At 29.5% G+C, this 21,289-nt stretch overlaps 7 protein-coding genes across 7 annotated transcripts; 3 read left to right on the top strand and 4 right to left on the bottom strand.

Annotated features, from left to right (window-relative positions):
• Nucleotides 1–916: 916 nt before the first annotated feature.
• On the bottom strand, nt 917–2,030 carry LOC134833316 (small ribosomal subunit protein uS12). The gene is made up of 3 exons (XM_063847601.1): nt 1,957–2,030; nt 1,510–1,669; nt 917–1,283 (listed from the first exon to the last, which is right to left on the bottom strand). The coding sequence occupies exons 1-3, from the start codon at nt 1,958–1,960 to the stop codon at nt 1,016–1,018; spliced, it is 432 nt and encodes a 143-aa protein (XP_063703671.1). The 5' UTR covers nt 1,961–2,030; the 3' UTR covers nt 917–1,015.
• A 983-nt stretch (nt 2,031–3,013) lies between these two features.
• On the top strand, nt 3,014–10,789 carry LOC134828194 (cationic amino acid transporter 3). Its single transcript, XM_063841204.1, has 6 exons — nt 3,014–3,058; nt 7,447–7,775; nt 7,893–7,960; nt 8,118–9,143; nt 10,070–10,281; nt 10,338–10,789. Exons 2-6 carry the CDS (start codon nt 7,489–7,491, stop codon nt 10,554–10,556), a joined length of 1,812 nt encoding a protein of 603 aa, XP_063697274.1. The 5' UTR covers nt 3,014–3,058; nt 7,447–7,488; the 3' UTR covers nt 10,557–10,789.
• LOC134828196 (uncharacterized) lies at nt 10,731–11,678 on the bottom strand. The gene is made up of 2 exons (XM_063841209.1): nt 11,525–11,678; nt 10,731–11,464 (listed from the first exon to the last, which is right to left on the bottom strand). The coding sequence occupies exons 1-2, from the start codon at nt 11,608–11,610 to the stop codon at nt 10,780–10,782; spliced, it is 771 nt and encodes a 256-aa protein (XP_063697279.1). The 5' UTR covers nt 11,611–11,678; the 3' UTR covers nt 10,731–10,779.
• A 210-nt stretch (nt 11,679–11,888) lies between these two features.
• On the top strand, nt 11,889–15,375 carry LOC134838205 (translocating chain-associated membrane protein 1). Its single transcript, XM_063853679.1, has 4 exons — nt 11,889–12,060; nt 12,443–12,522; nt 13,969–14,077; nt 14,136–15,375. The coding sequence occupies exons 1-4, from the start codon at nt 11,929–11,931 to the stop codon at nt 14,910–14,912; spliced, it is 1,098 nt and encodes a 365-aa protein (XP_063709749.1). The 5' UTR covers nt 11,889–11,928; the 3' UTR covers nt 14,913–15,375.
• Nucleotides 12,364–13,896, bottom strand: LOC134838206 (ninjurin-1-like). Its single transcript, XM_063853680.1, has 3 exons — nt 13,473–13,896; nt 12,818–12,949; nt 12,364–12,762 (listed from the first exon to the last, which is right to left on the bottom strand). Exons 1-3 carry the CDS (start codon nt 13,860–13,862, stop codon nt 12,613–12,615), a joined length of 672 nt encoding a protein of 223 aa, XP_063709750.1. The 5' UTR covers nt 13,863–13,896; the 3' UTR covers nt 12,364–12,612.
• A 992-nt stretch (nt 15,376–16,367) lies between the features above and the next one.
• Nucleotides 16,368–18,827, top strand: LOC134838072 (uncharacterized). The gene is made up of 4 exons (XM_063853517.1): nt 16,368–16,644; nt 16,709–17,716; nt 17,773–17,969; nt 18,025–18,827. Exons 1-4 carry the CDS (start codon nt 16,377–16,379, stop codon nt 18,487–18,489), a joined length of 1,938 nt encoding a protein of 645 aa, XP_063709587.1. The 5' UTR covers nt 16,368–16,376; the 3' UTR covers nt 18,490–18,827.
• A 92-nt stretch (nt 18,828–18,919) lies between these two features.
• On the bottom strand, nt 18,920–21,215 carry LOC134838074 (uncharacterized). The gene is made up of 2 exons (XM_063853518.1): nt 20,985–21,215; nt 18,920–20,575 (listed from the first exon to the last, which is right to left on the bottom strand). The coding sequence occupies exons 1-2, from the start codon at nt 21,211–21,213 to the stop codon at nt 19,230–19,232; spliced, it is 1,575 nt and encodes a 524-aa protein (XP_063709588.1). The 5' UTR covers nt 21,214–21,215; the 3' UTR covers nt 18,920–19,229.
• Between the last annotated feature and the right edge of the window lie 74 nt (nt 21,216–21,289).

Below are 21,289 nucleotides of genomic sequence, written 5' to 3'. Positions count from 1 at the left end.
TAATTTTAATTTTAAAAGTTAAAAAAATATTTTTTTATATTAAAATTAATTAAATTAAAAATTTTTCTAATTTTAAATAAATTAAATTAATTAAAATAAAATAAATAAGAAACTTGTAAGAAAAAAAAAAATTATTTTAAAAATTATAAAAAATGATAAAAAGAATTAAAAACTATTTAAATTTTTATTATTTTTAATTTATTTAATTATTTTATTTGAAGCTTATTAAAATTTAATTTTTTATATCATTTTAATTTTTTTTTGTCATTTCAAATTCTTAAAAAATAATAAAATCCAAAAATATATTATTTTTTTATATAATTTTCGATTTTTTAATAAATTTTAAAAAATTTTAAATTTCAGTTTAATTTTTTTCAAAGAATAAAAATTTTAAAAATTTTAAATTAAATTTTTTAATTAATTATTTAATTAAAAATAAATAAATTATTTAATATAAAAAATTAATTAATTTAATAAAATTAAAAAATTATTTAATTTAAAAAAATAAATAATTTAAATATTTAAGATAAAAAAATAATTTAAAAAATTTTAAAAAAAAATTAATTTAAAATTTTAAATTTTTATAAATTTTTTTATGTAAAGAATTCATCTCAAAAAACGTTTTTTTTTCATTTTCTGTTAGAACAAAAACACGTGATGTCAAAAAACTTCAGAAAAATATTTCAGCAAACTTCACTCAGATACCCCCAAAAATAGGATGACCGTCAAAAGGAGTGTCAAGATCAACGAACGACGAGTTTCTCATAATTTTGGGTTCATTCTACTGTTCGAGAGAGGATTTGAGCAAAAAAAAGGGACAAGCACGACAAAAACTTGTAAATGTCAAAAGTCACGAATTTGATTCATCGACATCATTCGCTTCATTCGTCAAATGGAATTAAACTTTTTTCTTAAGTGTTTTTTGTGAAATGTAAAATCAATTTTATTTTCTCTCTTGCATGGATGTTGGTATGTTTGATGTACAAAAAGTACAATTTCTTTTACATTTTACGGCTTACGATCTTGGTCGTTCCTTCTTTTCCTTGTACAGAGCAAGAAGTGAGACGTTTGCTACTTTGACGACCTTAAATCTAACACCAGGAATATCACCGACGGCATGACCCTTACGACCGAAACCAGCAACAAGTACTTCGTCGTTTTCTTCAATGTAGTTCAAGCAACCGTCACGGGGAACGAAAGCGGTGATTTTCTTTCCGTTCTTGATGAGCTGTACTCTGACGCACTTTCTGATGGCAGAGTTAGGTTGTTTGGCTTCGACGCCACTGAAAGTGAGGAAAAAATACAAAAATTAGGATTTTTCAGGGAAAATTTTGAGAAATCGAGAATTTTTGGGAGTAAAGATGATTTTCGAGTTGAACACAACTCACAGTATACTCCTGTGATTTGAATTGCCAAAGGAAACAAAGTCACTGGAGAATACTGCGAGACGTATTGCCTCAAAGAAAGTCGTCTCTCGTTCGGGAATTTCTGCGGAAAAATTCTACTTACACCTTTTCCAAGACGATTCCCTTGGCATGTGAGGCACCTCCGAAGGGATTAGACTTCCAGCGGGTTCCCAAATGGGCCTTCTTGTAATCTTTATCGGCCCAACGTTGGTCACGTCTGTGATCCTTGTGCTTTCTAGCTGTACGGATTCCACGAGGCTTGCCTACAACGAAAGAACATTTCCATTAGAAATCGCATCGAAAGTCTTTGGAAATCTCCGAAAATGCCCAAATAATTTATGTACACAATACACACATGTCCATATGCATACGTCTTCGGGAACACCACGTTTCTGTGTGCAACCTCATAAAATGTCCTTTTAATCGCAAAATAACATTTTACGATGGCATTCTTTGTGTGCATGCGATGGCCCGTCACTCAAATTGCATTTTTATCACTTTTTTGACGGGTTTTGGGCATTTATTTATTGAAATATCGGCGAAAACTTACCCATGATTTATAACGCGGCGATTGACAGTGTGGAAAAAGAAAGAGACAGGTCGGTAAAGTAGATACATTGCCCAGTGCGAAAGCGAATTGAGTTGATTGTGACATGGGGTTGATGAGGAGTATTGAAATGAAAGGCGACAGAGGGCGCTCGTGATGCTACTTTCAAAAATCAATATCCGAAACCGTTTTTTTTTCAAAAATTTAATTTTTTGGGGAATTTTTTAATTATTTTCTAATCTTATAAGAATATTCAAAGGTTTTACCTAATTATTTGCTTAATTTGCATTTAATTATTGGATTTAAAAAAAAATAATGCCATTGAATTTAAAATTTTTAAATAAAAATTTTCAAAAATTTACAATTTCAGTTTAAAATTTTGAAAATTTATTAATTTATTTTCTTTTGCAAAAATTATATGATAATTAAATATTTAATTTAATTAAATTAATATGATTAAATTAAATATTAATTAGTAAAAATTAAAAAAAAATAAATTAATATTTTTTAAAATGTTTTTGATTTTATTTTAAATTAAATTTATTTTTTTTTGTAATTTAGTCGTTGAAATTTGAATTTTTAAATTTTATTTTCAAATATTTTATTAATTTATTTATTTAAATATTAGGTAAAAATTTATAAAAATTTAAAAAAATTTTTTTTTAAATATTATTTTTTTTTAATTTATTAATTGCATTAAATTTAATTAATTAAAGTTTAATAATTATTTTAATTTTAAATTTTATTTTTTTGAACTCAAGTTATTTTAAGATTTATTTTTTAAAAAAAATTATTTTTTTTTAATTTTTTTATAATTTTTTTTCAACACAGGATTTTTTTTAAATTTAATTATTTTTTTTTTTCTTTTAAAAATCCAATTCGAATCTAAAGCAAATCAAATCAACATTAACAAACCCTCAGTTTAACACTCAGAATTATCCACTCAACAATACAAATTACCTGAACAATCAATACACACGACACATAAAGACTTGCAAAAATATTTGTTAATACACACAAACATGCGGCTTGCAATTATAAATTTATTATCCAGAGTCACAGCTATCAGTTCGCTACCGGGCACGAGACTAATCAGACGTACATGGTAAATACTAAAACAAATCAATTTTCTACTATTTGATTTTTTTTTAATTTTCGAGAAAAAAAAAGTTTTTAAAGAAATTAGTGAAACTTAGATATAAATTTAGTTTTAATTTATATTTTAGACACGTGCACGAAATTATTTTAAAAATAATAAAAAAAATTATCAAAGAAAACAATTTTAAAAAATTAGACACTTGTGTAAATGTTGTCATAAATTGTTCAACACGTAGCTTATGAATAATAATAAAGTGTAAAAAAAAATATTCCGAAAAGAAATTCCATTGTGGCAGGAATTCACCTCTACCTGCAATTTTCTCATAAATTGCCTTTGAAAGTTCATTTTTTTCATTAACGATAATGACCGAAGATTAATTATCGACGATCTTCAAGGTCTACTTTTATCTGAAACAATGTGTTTAGTTTTTTTTTTGCTACAATAATGTGCGTTTTATTTATTTATTTTTTTTTTATTAATTTTTCAATTTATAATGATTTTAATGTTTAATGAAAATCTGCAATGTAATCAAATCGGCTTTGTTATTTTTTTTTGCATACAAAAGCTGCTGCGAGGCGTCAATATTGTTATAATATTCGTAACAAATGTGATTAATTTTATGGAAAATATTTTAATTTCAAAGTTTTCGTAAAATTTTTTAATTAAGCGCATTTAATATTTTATTTTTTAATTTTAATTAATTAAAAAATTAAAATAAATTAAAAAATTAAATAAAAAAATATTTTAAATTAAATAATTAAAAAAATTATTTAAAAATATTACTAAAAATTAATTTAATCAAAAATTTATTCGATATAAAATATTTTAATGATTTTTTGTTTTAAATAATTTTTTCTAAAAATATTTATCAAAATTAATAAATTAAATTTAATTAATTTATTACTTTATTTAATTATTTTAATTTAAATAAATTTATTCAAAATTTAAAAAAATAATTAATTAAAAATTTATTCAATATAATTTATTTTAATAATTTTGTGTGTTAAATAATTTTTTTAATATTTATCAAAATTAATAAATTTAAATTAATTTTTTAAAAATTAAAAAAAAATAATATAATTTTTTTGTGATATTTTTTTTAATAATTTCTATAATTATATTTAAACGTTATGGACATTAAAATATCTAAAAACGCCAAAAAATTTTTTGTAAATGCAAAAAAAAAACTTTTTCATGCATCGTCGATTTCCAGCTATTATATCAAAGCTTAAACTCAAACCCGCATTATTTTCCCTAAATTTTTTGATAACTCACTCTGCGGTTTTTAACAGACAGCAAAAAATTGTTTGTTATTTTTATTCATAAGCAAGTAGCTTTTTTTATGACATAATTTCGATTGCGAGATCAATTATTTGGAATATTTACAATAAAAATAAAAATTTTCAAGTGCAAATTTTATTAAAAAATCAACCTTGATGACTTTTTATGAAGTTCGTTCGTGGTTAAGTTCTATTGTTGTCAATTTGTGTCGATCGGGCGTGATTTCAATTTTTTATTAATTCCGCGTTCCCCTAAAAGAAAAAAAAAGAAATAAGGTTATTTGAGTCATCAAGTAGTTAGAAATTCCTGACGTAAAATTCAAAAGTGTCGCCAAGTTAATTTAAAGTGCATTTTTACTATTTCTTTATCTCTTGGCGTGACGTATTTGCGATTACAAAATCAAATCTAATCGAAAAATAATTAATTCGAAAAAAAAAATATTTTATCTTGATTGATTCTTCAAGCCGGAACAAATCTATTGTTTAAAGGCCAGATGCTCTTTTAATCAGTCAAATCTCAAAACATCCTTTTTGTGAACGATTTTTTTGTCTAATCGATATTTTTCAAAGTTCAAGATTAAATTATTGGCACTGATATCGGCGTTGAGTGACGTACTTCTATTGTTTGAATTACACGTTTGGGAAATTTGATATACATAATCGAAAAAAAAGTGTGACATTGATAAAATATTTTAGATTAGAAGCTGACGAAGTAGAGTAGGTGATAAAAATTGAAATGTTATTATTATGCAATTGAGTGTAGGTGACAAGTTATGCTAATAAATATTCATAAACTGGTCAAACATGTGCAGATTTTACGGTTTTTAAACAAATATTTAATTAATTTAAATCTAAAAACGTGCGAATTTACTGGAATTTTGCATCATTTTGTCTTATGACTCGAATCCTCGTAAAAAAATTCTCTTGACCTACTCCAATGCACGTTTATTATTATTCAGAAGATGTTCAACTTGGTTCATAAATAAAAAAAATAATTCTATGGAAATTTTTTAAAATTTATTAGAACGCGTAAAATTTTATTCTGTAATTCAAGTCAGAAGCAAAAAAAAACGCACCTTTCAAAAAAAAATTATTATTGCAGCAGAATCTCAAGTTTCACCTATATTTGTCATTGTTTGAAACCCACATTTTTTGTTAAACACTTTGCGGCGTCAAAATGAAGCTATTTATAAATAAATAAAAAAAAATGATAAATAATACAAACACAGTTAAGTCGATCACTTCTTCACTACGCGACAAGAAATTAAATGGCAAAAAAACGCCGCATGATGTTTTCAAGGCCGTTCAAGTTCACATTTTTATTTGCCTTCCTTTTTTATATTTTATTTTATTTTATTATCACCTTCGAGTGCATCTAATTAGCTCGATGTCTGTGTCTTGTTTGTCAGCAGAGTCATTCACCGCACGAGATCGATTAATTTATTTATTTATGGATTTCCGCAAAATTCCAAAAATTCCATATATTTTTGTTAACGTGATTTTGTCAACGTGATCAATTTTTTGACACTTTATTAATTTTTTTTAATTTTTTCTTTAACATAGAGAGGATTTTCGAGTTTTCGAGCATGATTTTTTTTTTCTTTGTGAAAATTAATTATTTAGAAGTTTAAAGTTCTAAGAAAAAAATTTAATTATAATTTAAAAATTTTTTTTTTTTTTAATTTTTTAAAGAAATTAATAAAAGCTAATAATTTAGGCTTTATTATTAATTAAATTTTATTATTCTAAAAAAATATTTAATTAAAACTGAAATAAAAAATTAATTAAATAAATATTAAATTATTTTATTAAATAAATTTTTTTGTTTGATTTAATTATTTTTTTAATTTTTTATTTTATTTAATGTAAATTTTTTTTTCAAAACTTTTAAAAGTTAATATTTTAATTATAAAATTAAGTACGATTAAATTTTTAAGAAAAAAAATTATTTTTTTTTTATTTTCATTTATTTATTTATTTTTATTTTTTTTTTTTAAATAAAAAGATTTGATTTAAATTTTATTTTAAAATTGATTTTTTTTGATTACATCAGCTTAATAAGCTGTTATTTTTAATTTTTTCTTAAGCAAAAATATAAATTTTTTTTTTCTATTTTCTAAAATATTTTTTTTAATTAATTTTTTAATATTTTATGAGATGTCATCTTTCATGATTTTTGCAATTAAAATAAAATATTGAATTTTTAGAAAATTAAAATTTTATTTTTTTCTACTATTTTTTTTTAAATAAAATTAAATGTCAATTTTCTTTTTAAAAACTTCTTATTTCACACTTTTTAGTGCAAATTTTTATTACAAAATTTCAAAACTTCAATAACACTTTTTTTAAAAAAAATATTTTTCATGCTGAAAAACTAAATAAATATTTTTGCGCAGAAAATCCCCACTAACCGCAATCTGCGGTCATTGACGCACTTTTTCCAATAAAACATCTAATATTATTAGGCAATATAATAACATTTAACACTTTTTACTGTGTGCGGCACATATCCAATATAGCTGCACAAGTGGCGCTATTTTCTATTTATAAACCAATCGACAGCACGTTCAACAGGTTGGTTCTCTTTTTTTTTATTTTACCGGACCGATTTCTGTTTCGCACATATCTTTGCACTATTTATTATTATTATTTATTTATTTATTTATAATTTTTTACACACTCACATTTTATTCCACGTATTTTTTGCATATACCTGCCGTCCTAGACAATTAGTGTTTCAGTTTTGTTTTGACTGTGAAATCGAACGAACGGAGAATTTTGCTTTTGTTGTAAAAAAATATCGTTTTGCGAGGTATGAGGAAATACTTACGCGTCCTTATATGCGACGCACAGGCAGTAACGAGATTAAATATGCAAAAACTGCTGTAACGATAAAACTGACGTTAATTAATTCGGATTTATTGTTGGAATAAAAGACACGGCGTCTCCTCTAACGTTCTAGTTTCAAGATTTTAATTAATCTCCGTGCTAAATCTCCATAAAAATGCAACTCATGTAAATTACGGGCTTGTTTGAGGAGACAATCGAGGCTATTGCTAACTGCGAAATGCAAATAAACCCGACTAACAATAATTTTTTTTGTTGTAATTCCAGATTTTTAACTTTTTACTGACTTTGTGTTGAAAAAAAAATAAAATGAATAAACTTTGGAATGCCTTGACGCGCCGCAAACGGAACGACTCCGACGGAGAAGAATCAAAATTGGCACGTGTTTTAAATCTCGTCGACTTGACAGCACTCGGAGTTGGTTCGACACTCGGCTTGGGAGTTTACATTCTCGCTGGAAGTGTTGCTTATGAGCAAGCGGGACCTGCGGTAACGATATCTTTCGCCATTGCTGCGATTGCATCAGCCATTGCTGGGTTTTGTTATGCCGAATTTGCTGCTCGTGTGCCGAAAGCGGGATCAGCTTACGTTTACAGGTGAGTTAGAAGCGAAAGTGTGACGAATTTCGGATAATTTATTGAAAACTTTCACTTTTTAAATTCTTATTCGGCATTTTTTTGAAGAATTTATGATAAAATTTTGATTTTTTGCAGTTATGTCAGCGTTGGAGAATTCGTGGCATTCACAATTGGATGGAATTTGATCTTAGAATATGTCATCGGTATGTAAAGTTACATCGAAAAGTGTGAAATTCCCCCGTATTAATTAAAATTTAAACAAAAAACAGTTTTTTTCCGTAAAATTTTTAAACGGGGTTTCTCACTTTTGCGATAATTGATGTCTTTCGAGTTAAATTTCGACATCTCGTGATTTTTCAGGTACTTCTTCCGTTGCTCGCGGGATGAGTGGCTACATTGATGCCTTAATTAACAACACGATGTCACGTTCGCTGAAGGAGTCAATGCCCATAAATGTCAATTTTCTCGCCGATTATCCGGATTTCTTTTCGTTTTTCATCGTTCTCGTGATTTCGACGTTGCTGGCGTTCGGCGTGAAAGAATCGACTTTGATGAACAACATTTTTACCGGCGTGAATTTAATCGTAATTTCCATTGTGTTAGTGGCGGGCATCATAAATGCCGACATCAAGAACTGGCAAATCCAAAAGGAGGATATCCCGGAGGGAATTAGTGCTGGCGAAGGAGGTTTCATGCCGTATGGCGTCGCGGGAATTATGGCGGGAGCAGCAAAATGCTTTTATGGCTTTGTTGGGTTCGATTGTGTCGCGACAACGGGCGAAGAAGCAAAAAATCCACAGAAAAATATTCCGTTGGCGATTGTTATCTCCTTGATTATCATTTTCCTCGCGTATTTTGGGATTTCAGCTGTGCTGACGTTAATGTGGCCTTACTACCTGCAAGATCCCGAGGCGCCTTTCCCGCATGTCTTCAACGAAATTGGATGGCACGAAGTTAAATGGATTGTTTCGATCGGAGCGATTTTTGCGCTTTGCACGAGTTTGTTGGGTGCGATGTTCCCGTTGCCGCGAGTGCTTTACGCGATGTCAAACGATGGAATTTTGTACAAAACCTTGAAACGGGTGAACTCGAAGACACAAACGCCAGTTATTGCGACACTTCTTTCGGGATTGCTTGCTGCCATTATGGCTCTGATGTTTAATTTGAATCAACTAATTGACATGATGAGCATTGGAACGTTGTTGGCTTATACAATTGTGGCAATTTGTGTTTTGGTGTTGCGGTATCAGGATGACGGATTGATAATTGGCAAAGAAGTTGAAATTGGGACTCCGAGAATTCTGAAACAAATTTTTAATTTGAATTTTATCAAGAAACCGGATTCGTTGTCGTCTTCCATTTCGAAATTGGGAATTGTTGTTTACAGTAAGTGCATTTTTTTAAATTTTAGAAAAAATTTTATTTTGAAAAATTTCGAATTTGACAAATTTGGCTAAAATTTTAATTTTTGAACAATTTCAATTAAATTTTTGATAAAAAAAAAAAAATTTTTTTTTGTAAAAGTCAAAATTAAAAAAAATTAAGTTTAATTATAAAATCTTATGAGACTTAATCTTAATTTTGAGTAAAAATATTAGACACTTTTTGACTTAAAAAAATCTTTTAACTTAAGCTTAAGTTTAAGAAAAAATTTGAAAGTCAATTAGATTTTGACAAATTTTGGGTGAATTTTTTTTTTAAATTTTTATTTTAATTTAAATTTCATTTAATTTTGATTTAATGTGAGAACTTAGTTTTTAAGTCAACATTTAGTAAAAAATACGTTGACTATCGACTTAAGCTTAAGTCAAATTTAAAAAAAAAAATAATTTCAAATATTTTTAATTTAAAAAAAAATCAAAAATTTGATCAAAAAGCAAAAAATTGAATTCAACTAAAACTGAAAAAAAATATTGACTAAAAATTTAAAATTAAAGTCAGATTTAATTAAAAAATCTTAAATATTTTGACTTAAAAAAAAATTAAGTTAAATATTAATTAAATTTAAAAATTTCATCAATTAAAATTTAGTTGATTTATGAATTAATATTTAACTTAATTTTTTTTAAGTCAAAATATTTAAGATTGTTAAATTAAATCTGACTTTAAATCTTTTAATTTTAAATTTTAAGTCAAAATTTTTTTCAGTTTTAGTTTAAATTATGACGTTTTAAATCATTATTTTTCAAAACTTTTATTTTTTGAGAATTTTGAAGCCAATTTTACGAATTTTTTGATCTGTCCAAAATTATTTTTTAGAATTTTATCTTAAAATCCATAAAAAAAACTAACATTTTCTCTCAAATTTTCAGGTCTTCTTTGCATTGTCTTATGCGCATTGCTTCTCTCGCCAACAATGATCACTCCGGAGTATCCTTTCTACTTGACAGTCACTGTAGTTGTTGTTGCCACGATGATTCTCGTTATTTGTGTTTTGGCTCGTCAACCTGCTTCTGATGTCAAATTATCTTTTAAAGTCCCCATGGTTCCATTATTGCCTTCTTTGAGCATTTTTATTAATTTGGTAAGAATTTTAAATTTTTTTTCCAAAAATCCTGAATAACAATGTTTTTTTTGCAGTATCTCATGTTCCAATTGGACCTCAACACATGGATCCGTTTTGGCGCCTGGGTGATAATTGGTTACATCATTTATTTCACATACGGCATCCGACATAGCACGGAAGGAAACTTACGTTCAGCTGAAAGTCGTCGGGATAGCACGTTTGACAAGAAAAAAGCCCCAGTTATGCCGATTGAGCCGAACTTCATGAAGGACCGTTATGTGATAAAGTCTTAAAATTGACAATTTTTTAACATTTTTGACGAATTTATCATCTCTCATCACACACATTTTTTGCGATATTTTTAGTTTTGTAAGCGTTTCGTATTGTTAAAAGTCCGTTTTTTGTGCGCGTTTCGAGTGTCGTCGCGAGAATTTTGTGATAATCTGCATTAAAAAAGGACTTTAGCGTAAGATTTTTAATGAGAATTGTATTATTTTATAAATAAAAACTTAAGACTTAAATCTGATTTAAAGGTTTTTCGATCAAAACTTCGTACGAGTCATCGACACGAGCTTCCGTTTGTCCATTTGGCACGATCAAACTGTCACTCAGCGGTGAAATCTTCCCAATTTTCAACGTTCCTTCATGCACGGCTCTTCCAATGTACACAGTCTCTCCCAATTCTGTCGTTCCGCCCGAAACTGCATCTGACAAGACATTTCCCAGCATCGAACGAGTCCAAAACAAATTTCCATTGCACAAAATTTCGAATTTTTTCACAATTTGCACGGCATGTCCTTCATGCGAAATCGCGATACTTTCGCTCAGCGGATCAACTTGTCCCGGCAAAATATTTCCCTCGTAAATGCAACGTCCAATGCAAATCGGAATGCCTTCGTTGGAGTAACCAGCGATAATTGCGCCATCAGGAAAAGATCCTCCGGGCTCAAATCGCATCCAGGAAGCAGGCAACGAGGGATTTGGTCGAGAATGATGGAGTTTTGTGAGACGGCGAAGAGTTTTTAGTTTGTACGTGTCCGCAAGAACATTTATCTCTTCGATTGTGTCATCGTCAATGATGCTCATGAGATATTTCTCACATAATTTGTCTAATTGCATTATTTTGTACTTTTTGGCAGCGTAAAGTAAGTTGCTGGCTTCCTCAATTGAACGGATTTGAATGTCTTCTTTGTATGTGAAACTAAAAAAATTGAAATTTTGTAAGAAAAATCATGAAATTTTAAGAAAAATCAAAAATTACCACATAATTTTACGGAAAATTGATGCATCAATGTCTGTGGCATCGACAGTTCTGCCATAATCAGCAAGACAACCAAAAACAGACATTCTAAAGGGAAGATTTTTAATAAAATCTGGAATGACTAGAAAGTTGTTTTTGATAACATGAAATTAGTTCCAATTCATGCCGCATTTCCGCTTTGGTGGCTCCAAACAGGATATTGACAAAGTGCTTGTAGCGCCCCCAAAACGGAAGTGCGACATGAATTGGAACTAATTTTGAGACGAATGAAATTGATAACCCGGAAGATGGCGCTGCAGGCACGATGTCAATATCCTGTTTGGAGCCACCAAAACGGAAATGCGGCATAAATTGGAACAAATTTTAGACCGTAGAGTAGTCGTGGAAGAGGAGAGACTGTGGCAATGGCAATCAAACCAATTAGAAATTCCAAAAACAAGAACCCACCGTTCTTTAGCCATGAATTTGTCATTCAAAATCATGCGGACATCATCAGCTGCGTCGCGATGGTCTTCGTTGTGGGCTTAATGCTCCAGGTAAGTGAAATTTCTCTCGCTTCCAATTGAGGCCGGGATTATTTATCGCTCGTTTCTCTCAAACTACGTGAATGGAAGGGAATTTAAGACAAAATTTCAACCCACATCTCATCGAAAATCAACGTTTCAGTCACAAAATCGCCACAAATCACGTAAAAATTTGTGAAAATCTCGCCAAAAGTCCATCGTGCCACGTACCCATTTATTTGTGTTAATTTTCCTTTCATCCATTCACGTATGTTGTGTGTTGTTGACACGTACTTTGTAAAAAAAATCTGAAGATACGTGTCTCAATGTCAATAGATTCCAGCGATAATAACAAGTAGCAAGGATTTTATTACAAGATTTTACAAGAAAATTATAATTTTTTTTTGCATTACAGGCAACCAGTTCGCTCGCCAGTGTCTTCATTGCGTTGCATCACAATGTAACGGGACAGGATCCGACACCCGAAAATCCAAGGTGAGCCTTTCACTTTTTTTTTCGTCGTAGATTTTAGGAATTACGTGTAAAGTTGGAGTTGGAAAGGAAAGTTTTGAGAGAAATTTGAAGCTAAAATCGTCTTAAAGGCGAATCTGCAACATTTGGAGCAAATACTGATGCCACAACATTGATGACTGTTATGAGAAAGACAAAAGCGATCAATGTAACTTCGATACATTTCGATGCTGGCTTACTTCCATCAGCATAAACGACACTATGCTGCAAAAGTCAAGTTTGAAATCATTTTATCGAACGGAAAATGGAAGACATTTACCTTGTAAATCATCATTAGACCGGAACAGACTTGCAAAAAGAGAGATAACGATATGAGAAAAATGATGGAAATGTTCGTCGCGTTGAAATCGTGTGCCGTTATGTACTTTAATTGATTCGCATTGCTCGTGAGCTGTGAAAAAAATATGAAATTTTACGTTGTAAAGTTCGAAAATTTTTTGGATTTCGTATTTTTTGATTTTTATGGAAAATTTCTGAAGGGATATCGAGTATAAAGTGTCTAAAATATTAAAAAATCACCAAATTTTTAGATATTTTTGATAAATTCTGAACAAAAAATATTAATTTTCATTTTTTTTTTCGATTTTACAGTAAAAAAGTTTCATTTTTGATCAATCAATTTTGAACAAATATTTTAAATTTTCTTAATTTTTTCGAATTTCAAGTAAAAAATTTTAATTTTTTTTCAAAACTCGATCAATTTTGAAAAAAAAATTATTTTTTTTTTTATTTTTCGAATTTCAAGTAAAAAATTTTAATTTTTTTTCAAAACTCGATCAATTTTGAAAAAAAAAATTTTTTTTAATTTTTCTTGAATTTTAAGTAAAAAAAAATCATTTTTGTTCGAAACTCGATATTTCTTCTTTAAAAAATTTATGAAATCCAAAAAAAATCGATAATTTCATCACTCTTACCAAAGTAATATCGAGCATTCCAGCGACAATCGCTCGTTTCGCATTAAACTGCAACTTTTCTAACGAAGGTTGACGGTCAATTGATACACGATTAATTGTGGCATCTACTTCATCAACAGGCGAGCTATTCGAAAAAGTAATTTTTTTCATCACAATTTGCGATTCAACGTCTTTGAGCCTTTCTGAGTCTTCAGTTTTGTCACAGGCAGCCATTAGAGACATCATTGTGATGTGATTTGATCGAATTATTGGATGAGACTGACTTTCTGCTTGAAATGAGAAAAAAATTAAAGAAATCCATACTTTATGAGAAGAAAACTTACCGAGAAATGATTGGAAGTCGTCTCGTTGGTTGATAAAAACCAAAAGTTGATTGGATTTTCGTCCCATAGTTCATTAAAAATTATCTTAGTTTTACCTCAAGTGTTATCTTGAACTTTTCTAACCACATAAACTTCCTTTTCAATGCTGATAATTATTTTTTTTGTCTTTTCAGAGGTGAAGTATTCTTTTACGAGTCTGGATGGAAGGATTACTGTGCCGTCTTCTTCTATACCCTCATTTGTATCATCATGCATGCCATTTTGCAAGAATATGTCCTGGATGTAAGTTTTTTTTTTAAATAAAATTTAAATTTTTACTAAAAAAATTTTTTTCTTACAGAAAATCTCCAAAAAATTGCACTTGTCTAAATTCAAGTTGTCCCGTTTCAACGAATCCGGTCAATTAGTTGTCTTTTACGCCATGTCCTTCTTGTGGGGCTTGGATATCATCTTCCGCGAAAAGTATCTTGGCAACTTTAGCAAATTGTGGGACGATTTCCCGAACCATCCGATGTCCTTCGTGCACAAACTCTTCTTCATCATCCAATTGTCCTACTACTTGCACATGTTGCCCGAGCTGTATTTCCAAAAAATCAAGAAGGAAGAGCAACAACCCAAAATCATCCACTCCATTGTCGGTTTCTCCATCATCGCTGTCGGTTACTTGCTCGGATTCCAACGTGTCAGTGTCGTGTTGCTCAGCTTGCACTACTTTAGTGAATTTGTGTCGCACACCTTCCTGCTCGTCGACATCTTCGATCGCGAAGAAAAACTCTCCAAATTGCGCTTCCTCAACAACTTTTTGTTCGTAGCTGTGCGTTTTGGCACCATGGTTCTCGCATTCCTCGTTTTGTTCTACGGCATCGGAAATACCGAACATGCGTCGCGTGGGCTTCTTGCACTCGTTGTCGTCTTCGGACTCCAAGGGTACTTAATCTACCACTTTTTGACGGTCTTGCTCAAGACAAAACGCGAAATTATGGCTGAACTTGCGCCATCCAAGAAGCTCAAGAGTCCCGCCAAGACCGAAAAAGTCAAGAAGGAACGCAAACAAAAGGAATCCGATCTTCCCGAAGCCGATCAAGTGCACAACACAAAGAAAGTCAAGTCAAAGTAAAAATTTATTTGTTAAAATTGACGCTCAAATTTATGAAACTGGAACTGAAACAAAGCACAAACTTTTTCAATGCATTTAATTTTTTGTACCAATCACACACACAATCACTTATTTTGTAAAATATTGCTAGACAGTCGAGTACTTCAGATAGTTAGAGAAGCATTTTTCAACTTAATGATAAAAAGTATACAATTCCATTAGATTCTGATCAAAATAGTGTATAAACTTACTTAGTAGAAAAAAAGAGAGAGAAAAAATATATTTTTTGATATAAAGAACATTATTACAATTACAAACTTTCATAAATTTGAACAAATTTTTTTTTTATAAAAATCTTTTATGTTACAAAAATGTTATTTGACAATTTTTATTAGAAAAAATTATTTTATTTACAAAAGAAATGAAAAAAACTGAATCATTTGATGGTTTGAGAAAAAAGTTAGTAGAAAAAAAACAGGAAAATTGTTTTGTATGTTTTAATGCAATAAAACAAAACTTTGAAAGAACATCAAAAATGTATTTTATTTTATTTTTAATTCGATTTTTAATCAAATTTTCAGGCTAAAAATTTACTTCGAACTTTTTTCGAATAAAAAGGAAAAAATAAAAAAAAAAGATTTAAAATATTTACTTTTTTTTTAAATAAAATGTCAAAATTTAAAGAATTTTTTGTTCAACTTCTTCAAAAAATATATTCTGAAAGTTGGAAAAAGTTAAAAATTTAAAAAAAAAAATTTAGATCAATGTTAAATTTTAAAAAAATAAATAAGTATTAAAAAAAATATTTTTTACGAATTTTGTCAAAACATAAAAATTAAGTTTTATATACCTACTGAAAAAAAAATTAGAAAATTATTTCTAAACTGAACACTCGCGTCTTTTCGCGATTCTTGAGGAATTGATAAGGTGAATAAGTGAATTTCACATTTTTCGTGATAAACTGAACACTTTTAAAAATTTCTTGAAAAATTATAAAAAATATGTTTTTGTGTCATAGGATTTTCGTTTTTTTTTTTAATTGGGGCGCAAAAAATAAAAAGTTAATTTGAGAGACCTACCTTATTTTCTAAAAAGTCTAAAGTTTTTCTAAAAAAAAATTTTTTTAATTTTTAAAATTATAATTTTTTAATTTAATAAATTAGGTAGGTAAGAAACAAAAAAAAAAATAAAAAAATGGGCATTAAAAAAAATTATATAATATTAAGTTTTTTTATTTTTTACATAAAATTTATTTTTAAAATTTATAAAAAAATATTTAATTAAAAAAAATCATTAAAAAATTTTTAAAATGCGCTTTGATTTTTTTTTTTTTTGTATAAAAATCCCTCATACATTTTTCTTTTTATCTTATCAATCAGACAAAAAAAAACCTTATCTAATTGATTTCCCAGAATTATGACTCAGTTGCAACTTTTTCACTGTAAAAAAAAATATTTCCTCGCAGTTCGATAACTTTTTTCAACGATGGATGACATCGATCCACGTTTTGAGGTCTCTCTTTGTCCCGAGGATGGTTTTTATGACTTACGAGCCGGTAAAGATCATTTTGCCTCACCTGGCTTAGTTTTAATCTTCAATCAGCTTGAATTTGAACAAAATGAAGAAACACCTGTTCAAAGTCGTTCGGAGACGCCGGGCATCGATTTGAAAAAAACTTTAGAAGAATTGGGCTTTGAAGTTATTTACTGCAGAAATTTCAGAAGAGTTCAAATTATGAATATTATTGGAAAATGTAAGATTTTAATTTTTTTTTCTTTGATTGTTAAAAATTTAAATAAAAAAATTTTTTTTTTTAGATGCGAATTTGAAAAACTATGAAAAAAACAATTACGCATCATTTATGCTTTTTTTCCTTTCGCACGGAAATATAAAAATATTTGAAAATGATTATTACGAAATTGTGAAGACTGCCGATGACGATATGCTGATAAGTGACATATGGAAAAATTTTGAAAATACAAAAACGTGGAATAACAAGCCAAAATGCTTCTTTTTCCAAACGTGTCGTGGTCATGATTTGGTTGAAGGAGTAAAAATTTTGAACAGAGAGCCTTCTAGAGTGAACGAAGAAACATACGATGGTCCTCCAGATCCAAGTTTTTCCTACAAAGGTCCATTGCCCAAAGATTTGAGAGAAAAAATGAACATCGCTGCTTCCGTTTATGATACGGGTGCTCGTCCAAACGAACATCGCCACAACAGAAATTACCTCGGTCGAAGAGAAATCATCGGATGTCACGCAAATTCATCAATTCCCTTCACGGAACCAAAATTTTCCGATCTTTTGATTGTCCATTCCACGTATCAGGGTGCTACGACATTCCGTGAGCCCGAACACAGTCCCTTCATTAATGCCATTATCACAAATTTCCGAAAGAATCTTTTCGAAAAAGATCTTTTGTCGATCGTTCAAGACGTGCAAAAGGAGATTGCTTATGCTTTTCACGCCAGCGAATCAGCAGAACGGGATGTCGCTGAATTTGTTTCAGCCGGAGTTGAAGGAAGTCGATTGATGCCGGTGCTCCAAAGTACTTTAACGGGCAAAATTTGTTACCAAAATCCAAAAAATATACAGGTTGCGAACATGTTTTGCTCACAAAAGTTGCCTTTCGACTACGATATGCAAAAAGGTAAAGGGAAAGCAGTGATTTTTGCGAACAAATATCGAAATATGGAATTTCCATCGATGCCTTTTGTCACTGCAGATGTTAACGGATTAGAAACATCTCTCTTGGGGTTGAAATGTGACATTTCCCTTCATTGGGATTTGCAAAAAGGTGATTTTATTAGAACTTTAAACGAAGGTAAATGCTTAAAATTTCATTTTTTTAAACAAAAATCATAAAAAAAATCTTTATAGTCGGCTCCGGGGACTTTTCTGAATACGATTTCTTTTTTCTCGTCTTTTACGGTTACGGAAGAAAGGATTATTTGATCGTCAGAGACCAACAAAACGAGTTTTTGGAAGATTACGTTGAAGTAGCCGAGCTTTGGCAACCATTCCTTGGATCAAGATGCTCAACCTTGAAAGATAAGCCGAAATTTTTCATCATTTCCGTAAAATTTTTTACATTTTTTATGATTTTTATCTCTATCGTAACTTTATTTTTAGGCAAATGGTGTTCAAAATCCCGGAATTAGTGGAAAATTTCGACGTTTTGTAAAGAAAGACGTTAATATCGAGCAAACTCGAGCTCTGAATCACGAAGCAAGTTGTGATCCAGGGGAAATTCCTTCAATTTATGTAATTCCTGAAGCCTCGGATTTTCTTGTGCTCTTTCACTCCGCTGCGGGAACCGCAAAATACATGAATTTTATCGATGATGAAGATCAATCTGAAGAAGAGATGAAAAGTCAGTCAATTTTCTTTGAAAAATTGAATGAACAACTTCAAAACGAGCGAAATTTCGTCGGAGATCGTCATTTATTTGATGTAATTGTCAAATTTCAGTACAAAATTACACAAAAAATTGCGGAAAATGTTCGTTACACGCGCGAAAGTCAAAATAAGCGGGAAGTTCCATTGGTTTTCTCAACGTTAACGAAGAATTTTGTCCTAAATGTTACTCGGAACTAGACATAGCGTTGCGGGAATTCCTGACGGAATATTTTCATACTTTACTTTTTTATACCTTACAATAAAAAACAAGTTTTTTATTCACTACATATTTTCATACAAAATGACAAAATTTTAACAATTTTTGAGCGTTAAATAAAATTTTTTGATGTTTCTTAACCCTATTTACTATGAGATTTGCTAATTTAAAATAGATTTCAGAATATTTCAGATAAAAATTTAAAAAATAAAATTTCATAAAAAATAACTGTAAAAAAACTTTGAAAAATAAATTCAGTAATTTTATGAAAAATATTTTTAGAGTAGAAAATTCAAGTTAAAATTTGATTGATTGATGTTAAAATTTGAAAACAAAAATAAGTAATAACTAAAAATTTTTTAAAACATTTTGGAAAACTTCTTGAAAATATATGAAATTAGACCAAAAAACGGTAATTTTTCAACTTTTTTTTTTTATTTATTTTGCCCCATTGAATTTTCAACTTTTTAAATGGGGCATCGGACTTTATTTTTAATTTTCATTTGCAGCGGCTTAAAATGTAAGAATTTTGTAAATTTCAGTCTAAAAATGCTTACAACTCTTAAAAATTACTCAAATACTGATATAACAATGAGTCTCTTTTGAGTTTTAAAACTGAAAAATTACGTTTATAAAAGAAGAAATATAAGAATTTTTAAATTTGAAGCTATCAAAAATATTAATATCGATCCCCGGCTTTCAAAAAAAATTGGGAAAATTGCTAAGAACTCTTTGGGGTAAAATAAAGGTCTTTCGTGAGAGACGAAAGTACAAAAGACATTTGCTTTTCCGCCTTCAGATCTTTCGTAATTCGCTTGGCGAGGTTTTGATTGACGCGATAAAAGATGTCCATGATATTTTCTTCCTTGGCGAGTGAATGGAATTCATTATAGAGAGCTAAAAGGAAAAAAGTTCCCTTTTCCTTGAGGTCTACGATGCTAACGTAATCCGCAGCAGACGAAAAAACAACCAAAATATCAGCTTTTTTCGGGATTACAAGAGGTCCCTTTTGCGGTGCTTCAAAATCTGTTGCAATTTCGTCATCATTTAGGCAAATTTCGAGTTCAGTTGGAAGTTGTAAATCTCCTTGAGTGCCTTTATCGTGCGAAAATCCACGACATGCCGAGAGAAAAAATAATTTTGGCTTGCCAATGAGAGTTTTTGCTTCAGTAAAAGGCTCCCAAATCTCCTTCGTGTAAAGAAAATCTTCCTTGAAAAATAATTTGCCGTTCACTCCGTGACCACTGAAGATGACGATGATCGAATGAACCTCCGTAAAGTCTCCATTTGCGATATTTTTCAAGATTTCTCGTGCTTCATTCGCAGTTTTGTCCATTTCCACACGAATATCGTACCCGAAATTGCTAAATAAGTCAGTTAAACGCTCAATATCTCCATCAGCTTGTCGATCGCACATTCCTTGCTGCGAATAATCCTTTTGGTAGAAAAAAAGAACAAATCCACGTTGCGAATTTTCCATTTTATATCGTTCCAGTTGAATTTTTTCATCACTTTTTATATCCCGATCTCGTCCAAAGTGCAATTTATACATGAGCGAATGTTCCAAACACGGCATCTGCTTTAATATCATAAATTGCGGCGAATGCGTGACTCCGCTAAAGTTAAAAGCGACATCCCGACAGACTTTTGTGAAAATTCGGACGACATCATCGGTAAAAAAGTGTCTTTGCATGTTCTCGACGAAATAATGAACGAACGGCGCGCCAGTTTTTGTGCGATATGACGCTGTGCCTTGCCACGTAGAATGAAAAAAGAGTAAATCGCTCGTCGTTGGGATGTTATAATCGACAGTTTGTACGTTGCTAGGTCTTCCGTCGCAAAAATTAGCTGTTATGGGAAGTCCTTCGTCTGTTTCAGCACCGCGACACGCTTGAATAATCAAAATTTTGGGGATTCCAGTCCAATTGGTGTCTGAGGATAAAGCTGTTTGTATCTCGCTGATGTGAAAGGGACCGTCAGTTGCATATAAAAAGTCATTTTCGACACCGTGAGTCATAATAAAAATCCATAATGAACGGTATTTGGTGAAACGAGTGTAGTTCATAACTAAAAAATTAAAAATTAGGAGTTAAAAAAATAAATATTAATTAAAATAATTTCAATTTAATTCAATTTTTTTAATAATTTAATTTTATTTAAATTTAATTTTTTTTAATATTTAATAAATTTTCGTAAATTTTAATAAATTAAAAATTTAATTAAATTAATTTTAATTTTAATTAAAATTTTTATAATTTTTGTATTTAAAATTTTATTTTTTTAATTTATTTAATTTTTTAATTAAAATCAATTGGTAAAATTTTTTAAAAATTTTAATAGTTTGTGATTTTGAAAAAAAATTTGTTTGTCTTAACATTTGATTTTTTAATTAATTTTAATTTAATTAATGTTAATTTAATTTAAATATTTTTATTTTAATTTTAAAAAGCTTATAAAAAATTCAAATGAAACTTACTGCTGTGAAGACAAAGGAAAAAATCCCGTTTAGGCATGTCCTCTTTTACGTGAATGTCCTTTTCATCGAAGCCAAGTGTGCAAAAAAGATTTTTTAATGAGTTTTTGTCATTAATAGAGCCATTTCTTCGTGTCATTTCTCGATTTCTTTTCGAAAAAAACGTAAAATTAAAAATAAAGACCAATCCAAGACTGGAAGCACTCGTATTTGAGTAAAATTGGACAGACATCGTGCGATTTTAGGGTAAGAATTGTACTGACAAACGATATTTTTGTCAATGAATCCATTCGTGCACTCAATTTTAT

The sequence above is a fragment of the Culicoides brevitarsis genome, chromosome 1, assembly GCF_036172545.1.
Source record: "Culicoides brevitarsis isolate CSIRO-B50_1 chromosome 1, AGI_CSIRO_Cbre_v1, whole genome shotgun sequence".
NCBI classification, from domain to species: Eukaryota; Metazoa; Arthropoda; class Insecta; order Diptera; family Ceratopogonidae; genus Culicoides; species Culicoides brevitarsis.
The sequence above is the reverse complement of the archived record's forward strand: the minus strand, read 5'-3'. Positions and strand labels throughout refer to the sequence as shown.

What these genes read in the sequence shown, in the direction of transcription:
- LOC134838074 (XM_063853518.1), bottom strand. Translation starts at nt 21,213, where the DNA reads ATGTCTGTCCAATTTTACTCAAATACGAGTGCTTCCAGTCTTGGATTG. An exon ending in TTTCCTTTGTCTTCACAGCA is followed by an intron (nt 20,576 to 20,984) that starts GTAAGTTTCATT and finishes TTAATTTTTTAG; the next exon opens with TTATGAACTACACTCGTTTC.
- LOC134833316 (XM_063847601.1), bottom strand. An exon ending in GGAATCGTCTTGGAAAAGGT is followed by an intron (nt 1,284 to 1,509) that starts GTAAGTAGAATT and finishes CCTCACTTTCAG; the next exon opens with TGGCGTCGAAGCCAAACAAC.
- LOC134838206 (XM_063853680.1), bottom strand. Translation starts at nt 13,862, where the DNA reads ATGGGACGAAAATCCAATCAACTTTTGGTTTTTATCAACCAACGAGAC. An exon ending in GAATGCTCGATATTACTTTG is followed by an intron (nt 12,950 to 13,472) that starts GTAAGAGTGATG and finishes TTTTTTTCACAG; the next exon opens with CTCACGAGCAATGCGAATCA. An exon ending in GTCTAATGATGATTTACAAG is followed by an intron (nt 12,763 to 12,817) that starts GTAAATGTCTTC and finishes TGACTTTTGCAG; the next exon opens with CATAGTGTCGTTTATGCTGA.
- LOC134828196 (XM_063841209.1), bottom strand. Translation starts at nt 11,610, where the DNA reads ATGTCTGTTTTTGGTTGTCTTGCTGATTATGGCAGAACTGTCGATGCC. An exon ending in ATTTTCCGTAAAATTATGTG is followed by an intron (nt 11,465 to 11,524) that starts GTAATTTTTGAT and finishes CAATTTTTTTAG; the next exon opens with TTTCACATACAAAGAAGACA.
- LOC134838072 (XM_063853517.1), top strand. Translation starts at nt 16,377, where the DNA reads ATGGATGACATCGATCCACGTTTTGAGGTCTCTCTTTGTCCCGAGGAT. An exon ending in TATGAATATTATTGGAAAAT is followed by an intron (nt 16,645 to 16,708) that starts GTAAGATTTTAA and finishes TTTTTTTTTTAG; the next exon opens with ATGCGAATTTGAAAAACTAT. An exon ending in CGAAATTTTTCATCATTTCC is followed by an intron (nt 17,970 to 18,024) that starts GTAAAATTTTTT and finishes CTTTATTTTTAG; the next exon opens with GCAAATGGTGTTCAAAATCC.
- LOC134828194 (XM_063841204.1), top strand. Translation starts at nt 7,489, where the DNA reads ATGAATAAACTTTGGAATGCCTTGACGCGCCGCAAACGGAACGACTCC. An exon ending in GGATCAGCTTACGTTTACAG is followed by an intron (nt 7,776 to 7,892) that starts GTGAGTTAGAAG and finishes GATTTTTTGCAG; the next exon opens with TTATGTCAGCGTTGGAGAAT. An exon ending in TGAGCATTTTTATTAATTTG is followed by an intron (nt 10,282 to 10,337) that starts GTAAGAATTTTA and finishes TTTTTTTTGCAG; the next exon opens with TATCTCATGTTCCAATTGGA.
- LOC134838205 (XM_063853679.1), top strand. Translation starts at nt 11,929, where the DNA reads ATGGCAATCAAACCAATTAGAAATTCCAAAAACAAGAACCCACCGTTC. An exon ending in TTGTGGGCTTAATGCTCCAG is followed by an intron (nt 12,061 to 12,442) that starts GTAAGTGAAATT and finishes TTTGCATTACAG; the next exon opens with GCAACCAGTTCGCTCGCCAG. An exon ending in TGCAAGAATATGTCCTGGAT is followed by an intron (nt 14,078 to 14,135) that starts GTAAGTTTTTTT and finishes TTTTTCTTACAG; the next exon opens with AAAATCTCCAAAAAATTGCA.